General features: G+C 41.6%; 4 protein-coding genes across 4 annotated transcripts; 3 read left to right on the forward strand and 1 right to left on the reverse strand.

Moving 5' to 3' along the window:
- The first annotated feature begins 247 nt into the window (after positions 1–247).
- On the forward strand, positions 248–908 carry LOC149383820 (uncharacterized). The gene is made up of 2 exons (XM_089627917.1): positions 248–658; positions 843–908. Exons 1-2 carry the CDS (start codon positions 248–250, stop codon positions 906–908), a joined length of 477 nt encoding a protein of 158 aa, XP_089484043.1.
- Positions 909–4354: 3446 nt separating this feature from the next.
- Positions 4355–7674, forward strand: LOC149383821 (uncharacterized). Its single transcript, XM_089628150.1, has 6 exons — positions 4355–4699; positions 5522–5682; positions 5756–5827; positions 6021–6868; positions 6939–7112; positions 7355–7674. The coding sequence occupies exons 2-4, from the start codon at positions 5536–5538 to the stop codon at positions 6753–6755; spliced, it is 954 nt and encodes a 317-aa protein (XP_089484276.1). The 5' UTR covers positions 4355–4699; positions 5522–5535; the 3' UTR covers positions 6756–6868; positions 6939–7112; positions 7355–7674.
- On the forward strand, positions 6761–9969 carry LOC149383822 (uncharacterized). The gene is made up of 8 exons (XM_089627918.1): positions 6761–6868; positions 6939–7112; positions 7355–7576; positions 7725–8018; positions 8184–8321; positions 8515–8907; positions 9213–9694; positions 9770–9969. The coding sequence occupies exons 1-8, from the start codon at positions 6761–6763 to the stop codon at positions 9945–9947; spliced, it is 1989 nt and encodes a 662-aa protein (XP_089484044.1). The 3' UTR covers positions 9948–9969.
- Positions 9970–10309: 340 nt separating this feature from the next.
- Positions 10310–12470, reverse strand: LOC149383823 (uncharacterized). The gene is made up of 3 exons (XM_089628969.1): positions 12274–12470; positions 10994–12074; positions 10310–10786 (listed from the first exon to the last, which is right to left on the reverse strand). Exons 1-3 carry the CDS (start codon positions 12414–12416, stop codon positions 10310–10312), a joined length of 1701 nt encoding a protein of 566 aa, XP_089485095.1. The 5' UTR covers positions 12417–12470.
- Positions 12471–13098: the final 628 nt, after the last annotated feature.

Below are 13098 nucleotides of genomic sequence, written 5' to 3' on the forward strand. Positions count from 1 at the left end.
GAGTTCCAGATCTTATCATGTGGATGCTTTTAAGTTCAAGACAAAGACGGATTGTGAAAGCTTTCGGTTCGTGAGTCAAAAACTGTAAGTTTTCTTAAACTCGTCTTTTATCTTATATGCTTGCTTGATGAAGTTTCTTATGTTTAATTAATTAAGTAATCTAGATCTTGTTTAATAACCATATTAATAATTAGCTCTTGTTAGTGTAATTATTATTATTCGCATTTAATTGGTTATTTAAGGTGCAATGATCACCAACAGTAAATACCTGTTCAAGAGATTGTATATATGCTATGAGGCGTGCAAAGCTAGTTTCAGATCGTGTAGACCTATCATTGGTCTGGATGGGTGCCACATCAAAGGGCATCATACAAACCAACTGCTGAGTGCAGTAGGGTTGATGCTATTAAGGGTTGATGGTAATAATGGCATGTTCGCAATTGCATTCGCAGTTGTGGAATCCGAAGGGAAGGCAACATGGATTTGGTTTTTAAAGTGGCTAAAGATTGACCTGAGCATACAAAATGGGTACCGTTGGACTTTTATTACTGACAAGCAGAAAGGTCTAAAAGAGGCTTTGAATGGAATGTGGGAAGATGGTTCAGTAATGACAGAATATCGACATTGTGCTAGACATCTCCAAAGTAACACCACCAAGGTATACTAAATACTTTCATCTGATTTAAATACTAAATATTGTGCATATGTGACTACTAAATACAAATCCAACAAAAACCTATTAATATATTGTGCATATGTGACTACTAAATAACTGATTTCTAGATAAAAAATTAAACATAAAAATGTCGAGATGTTCAAGTGATATATTTTGTTTATCATAGGTGTTCAAGGGTCAATATTTGAAGACAAAGATGATGGCAACGGCTATGGCTTACTCAACAGATTGATTTAATGCCGAGATGGAGTTCATTAAAGCCGAGGATGTCAAGGCTTCTGACTGGCTGATTGATAAAGATACAAGTCACTAGGCCATAAGTGGTTTCATAACAACACCTAAGTGTGACATGTCACTAAATAACATGTGTGAATGCAACAATGGCTCAAGGTCATATTGAATTTATTGTCTAGAGTTACAGTTTAGTTTCCGAGTCTGTTTTATGAGTGACACTTTAATTTATGTGATTTAGGGCTATTCTGATTACAAGACAAAAACCAATACTATCAATGCTTGAAATAATAAGATGTATCTAGTACAACAATTCACAAAGCAAAGACTGGTTGTGGCGAATTGACATGGTTGTATAGGTCCCGGGATTTCTAAAACTTGGGAAAAAAAAAGACATTTCGTCTTGAAACATTGCACAATGGTCCGGTGGACCTGACTACCAAGCTAAAAACATGTATGGTATGATTTATGCGGTTAACTTGAGAAACAAGACTTGTTCTTGTAAAAGGTGGGATCTATCAGGTATTTGATCATGTACTTGACATAATCACGTATATGTTCATGTATTTGTTCACGTACTTGTCATAATCGCGTATTTGAAGACATGTGTGTAATGTGTCATACAGGTATACCATGCGGCCATGCAATTGCTTGCATATGGCATAAGCACGTGGAACCTTTTGACTACGTCACAGAATGTTCAAGAATGAGACGTATGTGGCCACGTACAAGTACAAAATATTTCCAATGAATCCATAGAGCAATGACCAAAGACAGGTAAAGCATCCTTGTCAAGACCACCTGACAGAGCCGAGTCAGGAAGGCCAAAAAATTTGAGGCGTGTGGAACATGATGACGTTATCCCACCCGATGCAACTAGGATTTCCAGAAAATACGTGACAATGACATGCTCTCAGTGCGGGGGGGGGGGATATAATGCCAAGACTTGTTTAAGAAGAAAACAGGAGAAATGGTGAGATTTATACTTTGAATGTTTAAAAAATGGATATAAGCTTGGTTTAATAATCCCTAATCCACATGTTTATTACATGTTTTCACAGAGACGTCAAGGGAGTCAATCAAACCACCCAAGCCAAAGTCAGAGTCAACCAAACCACCCAAGCCAAAGTTAGAGTCAACCCACACAGGCTCCAAGTCAGGGTAAACCCACACAGGCTCCAAGTCAACCGAGTCAGCCATCCCAAACCCCTAGGGTAAGTTGACATTAACTGTTTCTGGACAATATTATTATGTGATGATTCGTGTATATTGTGTTTGTGCAGAGGAGCCCGAGATTTAACACAACAAGGGGGCCAAGAAACAGAGCAGGACTGCTACCAAGAGTCTTGGTCTAAAAGGCTGTTTTGTTGTGTTATTTTGATGACTATTTTGTGGTCTAGTACACTTTTGATGAATATGTCTTATATATTTTGATGATTAATAGATCTCTTGTATATTTTGGCCAAGAAACAGATCCATTATGTATGTAAAATTATGTTGTTTTTGGTACAGTTAATGTCAATTTTGGTACACTGAATTTTGATCTTGTAATTGCCATTTATTTTGTAAACAGATATTTTACTTGCCATTTCAGTATTTTTTTTTCTTCCAACAAACATATCTTTTATGTATGTAAACAGATCTCTTACTTGCCATTTCCGCAAAATAGTGCTTCAAATTGCCATTTCTGATCCATTCAATACCAAAAAAACCATACAATACAAATCAGTTGTACAAATATTATTCACAACATAGCCTTACTTAAAGAGAATGACATACAACAGTATTGCAACTATAATGAGTAACATAACTTTCATGTTCTTGACTTTGGCTTCTATTTTGCCCCAATTCGCCATTGATTCGCCCACATTCTGAACTCCTTCAGCAAGATCAAATTCTTTCCCATGCGCGATTTCATGCTCTAATTTGTTTCTCTTCCTTAGTAATCCAGGTATCACTTGAACCGATCTTTTACACATCCGGGGATCGATCCACTCTAAAAACCCACAGCCGTTACATATCCCTTTCTGCGAAATTAAAACACTCAAAAGACCAGTCCATGAATTGAGAAGGGAAACACATTCATTCAACACAAACAAGATATCGTATATCGAGAACACCCAAAAAAATCGACGCCCAGGATTCTCATCGGTCCACGAAGTGCGTTAGATGCTTGGCAATCTACACGGACAACTAGGTCGTCGACGATCTTCGCTAGAGGACTAAGCTTCATCGTTTGTACCAGGCTGAGAACGATTCAACGTTTCGCTGCTCCAAGACTTGACTCTCATCCATTTTCCTCGACTGAAATCGCTAGAGTCACGCCTTTCGTTTGCTTGATTTTGGGAACCCTAACACGAGATTGAATAAATCGAATTTATTTCTTCTTTTGTTTCCCTAATTTTATCTAAATGATTCGAATAAGGGTATTATAATAATTTCGCACATCATGTGCTTAAAACATGACAAAGATAACAAATTCTGTCGATCCAATTTAACAGAAGGAGCTAATCATTACATTGTAGTATTTCAGGTCCTCTGATGCACGTTTTCAGATATTAAGGAGTAAATCGTTACACACCATAGAGTTGAGGGGGCAATACTATAATTTATCCTAAAGTTGAGGTTAGAATGGGAAGAAAAAATAGTCTATATCCTTGACTGAGGTTAGGGTTTTATTGACTAGTCTTAATTTGGTAAATTTTTCAAAATAGTAGGAATTGAAAACTATCCCTCAAACAGTGGTACCTAGGATAGTCTAGTAGTAATTCCACACCACCTCCTGTGGAGATCGTGGGTTCAATCCCCACTGCAGCGAAGCTGCCTTAAAAAAAAAAAAAAAAAAAAAAAAAAAAAAAACTATCCCTCAAACACTATTTGTTAAGGAATAACCCCTTTATAAAATATGTTTATATGTTTATGGTCCCTAAAATCCCATAAGGATAAGGGGAGGATAATCACAAATACTCAAGATAATGGGCCGGGCCCACAATCTTTATCTAGGCTCGTTCTTTATTTAGTCAATGGTCAATTTTTTTTGCGTAATAGTCAATCTTCTTGTAACGGAAAATATAACAAAATTGTGCTAATTAATATCTTTTGCCGAGGAAATAAATAGGGATTAGGGATTTTGACGTTAATAATACCATCTCGTTGTCACTTACCATATTTAGCCCAAAACTCAAAATTTGACACATGTAATACCTACACCAATAGGTAAAGACTATTATACCCTCAAAACTCATGTAAACGAAATAAACCATCCCAACCCAATTTTCTCCATTTTCCCTCGCACACCTACACCTCTTCATCTTCTCGGTTTATCTCTCTCCCTCTCTCTCTCACGATTTTTCAAACCTCCAACCCCTCCCACATTTTCGCTCTCACGATTTCGCTATCTCTTCCTCTTCCCTCCCACGATTTCGCTCTCTAATCATCTTCCTCTGTGTCTCTCTTTCTCTCCCTGTCCTTCTCTTTCTCTTTCTCGCTCAAAAATCGCGACGACCCATCTCGGGGACCCACGACCCAGCTCTCGGCGACCCAGCTCTCGGCGGCGAAGGCGCAACCCACCTCTGCTCGACCCAGCTCTCGGCGACCCAGCATTCGGTGACCCAGCTGTCGGCGACCCACTCCTCGGCGACCCATCTCGGCGGCGAAGGCGCAACCCACCTCTGCATGACCCAGCTCTCGGCGACGAAGGCACCTCTGCTCGACCCAGCTCTCGGTCTCTATCACATTCTTGACGTTAATCGGTGAAGAAGAAGAAAAGATTGTGTTCATCTTCATATCAAGGTAAATCGGCCGATCTCTATTAAAGCCTCAAATTGATTGAAAACTCTATTTAACCTCAAATTATTTGATTTAGGGTGTTTGGCTCAAATTTTTTTGGGTGTTTTAGTGTATTTGGTGTTTGGGCGAGTGTTTGTTGTGTTTGGCCGAGAATGTGTTGTATTTGGGCGTTTGATTGTATTTGGGTTTGGGTGTTTGCGTGTATTTGTGTTTGGGTGTTTGAGTGTATTTGTGTTTGGCCGAGAATGTGTTGTCTTTGAGTGTTTGTGATTATTTGTGTTTGGGCGAGTGTGTCACGGAATGACCCGAGTCCGTGACACTTGTGTCACGAAGTGGATTCACTCCGTGACACATATTTCATTTATTTCGGTCTCTTAAAACCCTAGAAATACTGGTGAGTGTTTGTTAAAACCCTATTTCATTTACTCAAAAAGGTATGGGTATCTCTATTTCATTTATTTCGGCCGAGTGTTTGTTGATTTAGGGTTTTTGGCTCAAAATGTTTTTGGGTGTTTTAGTGTATTTGGTGTTTGGGCGAGTGTTTGTTGTGTTTGGCCGAGAATGTGTTGTATTTGGGTGTTTGATTGTATTTGGGTTTGGGTGTTTGAGTGTATTTGTGTTCGGGTGTTTGAGTGTATTTGTGTTTGGCCGAGAATGTGTTGTCTTTGAGTGTTTGTGTGTATTGTGTTTGGCCGAGAATGTGTGTGTTTGTGTGTGTTTCGTGCTCGTGTATATATTTGATTGAACAATGTTAGGGTTTGACGAGTGTGTGTGTGCGTATTTGGTCTTGAAGTTGTTGAAAATTGGTGACTTGATTTGTTTCAGGTTTTATATATTCAATGACGAAGTCTAAAATAACCAAGGTCGAGGAGGCCTCAAACGTTCGAAGAAGTTCTAGGACGGCTTCGAAAAGGAAAATAATTTCGCCGTCCAAGCGTTCCAACGATGACGACGCGTTCGTCGTCGCACCAACAAAGATAAAGAAGGTATAGAATAAAAATGACGTGACTTAATTAGATGTATGTGCACCTATTTGATTTTGTTTTGTGTTTGATATAGCCAAAAAACAAGGCTGAGTCATCGGGCGTTGCGACCGCCTTGGAGAGTCCTACAACTGCTACTCCCCGAAAGGTGAGTGTCAGAAACTCATTTTGATCCTGGTTCGTGACAGATGTGTCACGGACTCGATGACTTCGTGACAGATGTGTCACGAAGTCAGCGAGTCCGTGACACATCCGTCACGAAGTGGGTGAGTCCGTGACACATCTGTCACGAACTCAAGCATAATGGTTTCACTAATAATGTCATTGACTCATATGTGTAGGAGTGGAGACGGTTTATACCTGAGTCCAACGTTGAAGGATTTTCCTTTAACTTCCACGGGGGATTGGAAAATTTCCTCGCTCTCTTACTCGGCCGCAGCGCCGAGACGCAAGCTGGATTCGCCCAATCATGTTTTGGGCAGTTCGTGGGGCAACCCAAAATAGTCCGGTCGTCGGCGATTATAAGCCACTTGGTGTTGAGGACCGGGAGCTTCGAGGGCGAAACCACTGACGGGCTTCTGATTGAGATTGGAGGCCGAGTCCGGGAGTTCACGAAGAGAGACTTCCAGGAGATCACATTCCTCAAAGTCGTCGATGACTACGAGGAATTCAAGTTCGAGGGGGTTGTTTCTAATGACAGCCTGTTCAAAAAATTCTTCCCGGGGAAGTATTTGAGTCGGAACTTGGTCAACCAATTCTTGGAGGCGAGCGTAGATTGGCCGACAGAAGTTCAGGTAAATTACCTGAAAATTTACTTCGTCTTGAATGTCCTCCTGGCGGATGATGCGAAGAACAGGACACCGTGCGTAGAGCTCATTAAGGCGGTGGAGGACACGGACACATTCGGTCGCCATCCATGGGGCAACGTGGTGTGGAACTACCTTCTCGGCGAAGTCCGGAAGTTTGTGGAGAAGGGTGGCGAGCCAATGGAGCAAGGTAAAAAAAAAGGAAGCTCCATCTCCCCGGATTCGTCGAGCCGCTTCAGGTTTGGGGGTACGAGTGTCTTCCTTTCCTGACGAACATGGGGGTTTGTGAGAAAGTCTCCACCACAGCTCGGCCAATAATGCGTCGGTGGAAGTCTATCGGACTTGTTCAGGATGCCGCCATGAGAGGAATCAACTTCAATGAGGTAATAAATTTGTAGGTTAATTCATACTTAATATTGATCACACTCATTTGTTAACTTGTCCCACGTATAGGTTGAATTTCACGGAATCGGCGACACTTCTTCAAGCGTTGCAACCCCTTCTACGACGGCAGCGGGGGTGGACAAACGCTCGGAGAAGAAACCCAAAAAAGACGCCCCACAACCACAAACACCACCACCACAACCACCACAACAACCGTCCCATTCACAAGCACAGACAGTTGAGGTAACACAATTTTGGGTTTCTATTTTAATTTAAATGAATCCACGCCGTGACAGATGTGTCACGGAGTGGATCCACTCCGTGACAGATGTGTCACGGAGTGGATTCACTTCGTGACACATCTGTCACGGAGTGAATCCACTCCGTGACACATCTGTCACGGAGTGGATTCACTCCGTGATAGATGTGTCACGTACTGGATTTACTCGTCAGCCAACTTACTTTGTTATTTTGGTCATGGACAGTCCCGGCTCGACTCTCTCGAAAACTCAGTTGGAAATCTCGACGAGCGTTTCCGCTATATGCAAGACGACTACAGGAAGTTCAAAAAAGAAATTTTGGACGCGGTGAAGAGCTACAGAGTGGCTCTTGATGAACTGGATCAGTACTACGATTGGAGAAACGAGTTACAGTTAGAAAAGAAGCGCCGGGAGAAGAAAACGGCCAAATTGAAGAAGTGGGAAGAAGTGATGGCGAAGAAGAGAGCGGGAAAAGAAAAGAAAAAAAAAAGAGGAAGAAGAATATGTTGAGAAGCTGAAGAAAATGCAGGAAGAAGAGAAGAAAATGCGGGAAGAAGAAGAGAAGAAGCAGAGAGAAGAAGAAGAGGATAAGAAGAAAGAAGAAGAGGAGAAGAAGAAGAAAGAGGAAGACGAGGAGAAGAAGAAGAAATACGAAGAAGAGAAGAAGAAGAAAGACGACGAAGACGAGAAGAAGAAGAAAGACGACGAGGACAAGAAGAAAAAGGACGATGACGGGGACAAGAAAAATAAGCAGGACAAAGACGACAAGAATAAGAAGGACGATGGCGCCAAGAAGAGCAAGAAACAGGAGGAGAAGAAGGATGGCGACCAAAAGAAGAAGAAAAACGAAGTCGAGAAAGGGAAAAAGAAACAAACCAGTCAACAAGAGGTACAAGATATGCAATAGACATATTATTTTTTTATTTAAGAGTGGATTCACTCCGTGACAGATGTGTCACGGAGTGTACTTAGTGCGTGACACAGTGTCACGGAGTCGCTGAATTTCGTTATTTTGATTACACTCATGTTGAACTAAATGATTTTGAATGGTCAGGAGGATGAAAGTGACGTCGAAAACACACAAGGTCAACAATCTTGGGGTGATGAAGATTCGCCTCTCAGTCTAGAAGCCCAAATGAATGCAGAGGCTATGGAAGAGTATGAGTTGTTAGGGACACAGGGGGTTCAAGAGGTACCTCCATTAATTTGATGGTTGAACTTAATTCTTGACTTGTTTAGAAGCATATAATTGTTATGGTTGAACTCAACAATAAACTTGAACTCAAATATAAACTTGAACTCAAATAAGCATATAATTGTTATGAAATATTATTTTATGGTTGAACTCAACAATAAACTTGAACTCTATTTCTCTTGTTGGATAGATATATGACTTGAAGACACCGAATCCCCATATCCTTATTGAAGACTCACCTATCAAGAAACATATGACCCGGCAACGACGCAGCCCCGATAGGTTTACTCCTTCCAAAAAGGCGTTGCCTTTTCTGAGGTTCACCAATGCTCCAGACGTGCTTCCTGATGAACTGCCGCTGTCGGAGGTAACCAAACAACCGGACCAGGATGACGTTGACGTCATGAAGTTGTGGTTCCAAGTCGGCTTGAAGAGGGGCCACAAGAACATATCTCAGGGCAAACCAAAATATAAGCCGGAGGAAGAAACCATAGCGCCTTCTATGGAACTTGGACAGATGGCTATCAACCAGAAGACCTTCTTCTACAACATGTGGCACGAGGACGGTTGGTTGTCTGATCAGGTATTAATGTGTGTCAGTAGTTTTTAAAATATGTCTTGTTTTGCAGCTCACTTCGTGACAGATGTGTCACGGAGTCAATTCACTTCGTGACAGATGTGTCACGGAGTCAATTCACTTCGTGACAGATGTGTCACGGAGTGAATTGACTCCGTGACACATGTGTCACGGAGTGAATTGACTCCGTGACACATCTGTCACGGAGTGTACTCAGTCCGTGACACATCTGTCACGGAGTGAATCCACTCCGTGACACTTGTGTCACGGACTGAGGTATTTAGTGCTTATGTTTATCTTTTGTCGTGCAGCATGTGGACGTCGCGATGTACTACCTCCGGAAGAAGAAAAAGGCGGGTTTGTTACGTCACTCCTTCACCATCATGTCCACGGTCTTCTTTAAGTATCTCCGAGATAGTTACACTCAGTTCAATGCTAGTCAAGATCCGGGTGTATTCTTAAAGAAGAAACTGAAAAAATGTGTCGTCGACCACATTACCGGAGAGTCTGGAGCGGAGCAACTGGTGGACCCATGGGACGGGGTCGATGATGTCTTCATCCCTGTAATAGATGGCGGACACTGGTATCTTCTTGTTGTCAACGTGCGTTCAAGGTGTATAACGGTGTACGACTCCATGAGTTCCACCGGTGGACACCAAACGCTCGTGGACACTGAAGTCAGAAACTTGGCCACCATTTTGCCATATGTTCTGCATGTCGCCGGCGTTCTACTCTCCAATGAAGAAATATTCAAGGTCGTCCACTACGATCAAATGCCACAACAAGACAATGGGTAAATATTTTAATTCTTAATTTTACATTCTTAATGACACATATCAATTAAAGCATGCGTTTTTTGTTCCTTCAGAAATGATTGTGGCATGTTTATGATCAAGACTGCCGAGTTTTTGGCGCACGACCTTCCATTGTCTGATTTGAAACAGGAGGACATGATCATGTATCGACAGAAAATGACCACCGAATTATACCGACACGGAGCGCTAAAACTACACACGCGTGGAAATGTCAATGTTGAGGCAACTTGAAATTATGTGTTTATGATTGTACGCATGTGTTTATAACTTTATATATGTATTCTTAGAACTTCAATTTCTTAGTTTAAAAGTGTATGTATGTGTTTATAACTTTATATATGTATTCTTAGAACTTCAATTTCTTAGTTTAAAAGTGTATGTATTGTTTATAACTTTATATATGTATTCTTAGAACTTCAATTTCTTAGTTTAAAAGTGTATGTATTGTTTATAACTTTATATATGTATTCTTAGAACTTCAATTTCTTAACAATAACATTGTTTCAATACCAATAAAGTTCAAAACATTCAAAATGTAATACATAGCAAAACACCAAGGAAGTTCTAGATATTCAATGATAAAACGTGTCGAATTACAAACCAAACCAATGTCCCATCCCCGGAGCCCTCATTTCCGGTGGAATTGGGTTGCGACACGTAGCTCTATTGTGACCTACACCTCCACAACGGGAACATTTACGAAGCGGGGCATCAGATTCTCCAAGAGAGGGAATCCTTCTCTTCTTAGGTCTACCCGCCGGACGACCTAAGAAGTTAGGCGGATTTACTTTGATCTGCTTGATTTCGTCGGGAAAAGTCCATGACGATTCACTTCCTTGAGGATGAATAACCCCTGCATACGCCAATTTCCAATACTCGGTCGTGTAGTACTCTGCACAATAGCTCTCAACTGGTAGGTTGCGTAAGCGACAAGCCGCAATGGCATGGACACATACAAATAGATCAGTTTGAAATTCTCGACACGAGCACGTCTTATCAATCAAGTTCACTGCCCATGGTGTTCCTTCTGTGTCTAAAACCTCGAATTCGTATACTGCAGAAGGCCGGACCTAAAACATAAGCAAAAAAAAGTTTAAACATAACCACTCAGTCCGTGACACATGTGTCACGAAATGACCCGAGTCCGTGACACTTGCGTCACGAAGTGGATTCACTCCGTGACACATGTGTCACGGACTGAAGTCACTCCGTGACACAAGTGTCACGGACTCGGGTCATTTCGTGACAGAATTTAAAAATTAAAAACACACTATAACCTGCATATTTGCCGAGACAGCAAGTTTTTTTAACATTTCGGTATGATATTCCATTGACAACACACTTTGAGTTGATGCCGCCTTTTCTCGTCGTTGGTAGAACCAAACTTGCATTCTCTCCCTCAACCAATCAAGGCACTTCACTATTGGAAATGATCTTGCTTTAACAGTTAACGCATTCAAAGACTCTGCGTTGTTTGAAGTTATGATCGTATACCTTGATGTCTTGAAAAAACAACGTGCCCACTTCTCATTTCCTACTTCGTTGACAAGGTACGGACGTATCAACGGGTCTTCCTTGTCCAACATGCGCATAAACTTTTGATATTCAAATATAGTATACGCTTTTGCTGCACCGTAGAACTTCCAATTGAATTCCTTGCCAAGTTTTTTGAATTTTGCCTTGACGTTATTCTTCACGTGGTATGCGCAAAAACCATGTTCTGCTCTTGGAAAAACTTTCTTCGCGGCGTTAATGATTCCGGTGTTTCGGTCGGATACGATGACCATGTTATCCCTCTCCCCCAATGCTTCCTTAAGTTTGTTGAAGAAATAAAACCAGGACTTGGAAGTTTCGGACTCACCAATACCATAGGCAAGCGGGAATATTTGCTCATTTGCATCCATCGCGGAAGCCGTAAACATGCTGCCCTTGTGATAGTTTGTCAAGAAGGTTGCATCAACAATTACAACAGGCCGACAATACTTCCATCCCTCTCTGAACGGAGCCAAAGAAACGAAAAAGTACATGAAATATTTATGACGGTCAGTTTTTAGGTCGATGAGAGAACCTGGATTCTTTTGCTCTAACATGTACTTGTATTTTGCAAGAGAGGCATATGACTCATCATCAGTCCCATACAAGGATTGTATTGCACATTCTTTTGCCCTCCATGCTTTTCTGTATGAAATATTGACTCCAACCTCTGTTCGCATGTAACTCTGAATCTCCTTTGGGGTACAACTATGTACAGTTGGATCAATAAATTTGTGTTTCACCCTCTCTCCAACGAACTCTGCAGTAGCTTGCGGTTGCCCTTTTTGTCTTTCCTCCACAGAACAAGTGTGCTTTGGATCATATCTTGAACCATAAACACATACACACGATCAAAAACAATTTAAAATTAAAAGGGCATACATTTCCTGACATATCTGTCACGAAGTACATCCACTCGTGTCAGGAGTGGATTCACGTCGTGATAGATCTGTCACGGACTGATTCATCTACGAAGAGAAATGAAATTTCAAATAAAATCAGTTTTTAGGTCGTGAAATTTTACCTTCTAATTTCAAAACAATCCGTGTTCTTTAGCTTCACTGCCCGGACCGCCCAATCACAATTTTTACCCGCACAAATGACATGAAGTTTGAGCGGAGATGAGTTCTTCGTTTTGAACCGATAATGATTATTGATTGCATCCATCCGCAAATGCTTCAACAACGCCGCTTTGTTTGCATATAATCCTTTTTTTTTACTCTTACCGGAGATAAAATATCCAACACCTCAATATCGTTACTCTCGACACATGTATTTGATTCGGGAGCCGTAACCGAACACCCCCCATTCTCTTGGCTCGATACATTCTCTTTTCTTTGTGATCGAGTTGGCGGCTGTGGTGGAAGAGGAGGCTCTTCCTGGTGTTGAGTCTGTGGTGGAGCCTCTATTGACAAAATAACTGGTGGTGGAGACCTTCTGGGTTGGGGTGTTGCCTGGCTAACAGTATTCATGTCATCCAACCCAACAGTATCATTGTCGAAAGCCTCCGGACTTGGTACGTCCCATTCACGTGCCTCGGATATAGGACTCGGCATGTTTGGAATGATCCTGCTTCGATTGTAACCAAATCCACTCTCGCTTGTGTTTGCTGTTGGAGTGGATCCAACCCGTGGAGAAGACGCGCCATCCGCTTTTTTATCTTGAAATGCCTCCGGACTAATCTCAAGTACAAGATTCAACTTCGTCCGGTTCGGTTCGTTCTTCCTCAAGTACAAATAACATCGCAAACTTTCGTCGTCGTCTATGGTTGGCGGTACGAGCCCGTCAGCTTCATGCTTGACGTTGATTGAATGCGTTGCAGGGGTCACGTTCAACCGAGCATACAATG

The sequence above is a fragment of the Urtica dioica genome, chromosome 10 (assembly GCF_054948205.1).
Source record: "Urtica dioica subsp. dioica isolate 48M chromosome 10, U.dioica_male_clone48M_v1_H2, whole genome shotgun sequence".
NCBI lineage: Eukaryota > Viridiplantae > Streptophyta > Magnoliopsida > Rosales > Urticaceae > Urtica > Urtica dioica.

Coding starts and splice junctions, on each gene's coding strand:
- LOC149383820 (XM_089627917.1), top strand. CDS start 248: ATGATCACCAACAGTAAATACCTGTTCAAGAGATTGTATATATGCTAT. Junction 659..842: donor TCCAAAGTAACACCACCAAG/GTATACTAAATA, acceptor TGTTTATCATAG/GTGTTCAAGGGTCAATATTT.
- LOC149383821 (XM_089628150.1), top strand. CDS start 5,536: ATGACGAAGTCTAAAATAACCAAGGTCGAGGAGGCCTCAAACGTTCGA. Junction 5,683..5,755: donor CACCAACAAAGATAAAGAAG/GTATAGAATAAA, acceptor TGTTTGATATAG/CCAAAAAACAAGGCTGAGTC. Junction 5,828..6,020: donor CAACTGCTACTCCCCGAAAG/GTGAGTGTCAGA, acceptor TCATATGTGTAG/GAGTGGAGACGGTTTATACC.
- LOC149383822 (XM_089627918.1), top strand. CDS start 6,761: ATGGGGGTTTGTGAGAAAGTCTCCACCACAGCTCGGCCAATAATGCGT. Junction 7,577..7,724: donor AATTGAAGAAGTGGGAAGAA/GTGATGGCGAAG, acceptor GAGGATAAGAAG/AAAGAAGAAGAGGAGAAGAA. Junction 8,322..8,514: donor GGACACAGGGGGTTCAAGAG/GTACCTCCATTA, acceptor CTTGTTGGATAG/ATATATGACTTGAAGACACC.
- LOC149383823 (XM_089628969.1), bottom strand. CDS start 12,416: ATGGATGCAATCAATAATCATTATCGGTTCAAAACGAAGAACTCATCT. Junction 12,075..12,273: donor GATTGTTTTGAAATTAGAAG/GTAAAATTTCAC, acceptor TTATGGTTCAAG/ATATGATCCAAAGCACACTT. Junction 10,787..10,993: donor CTGTCTCGGCAAATATGCAG/GTTATAGTGTGT, acceptor CTTATGTTTTAG/GTCCGGCCTTCTGCAGTATA.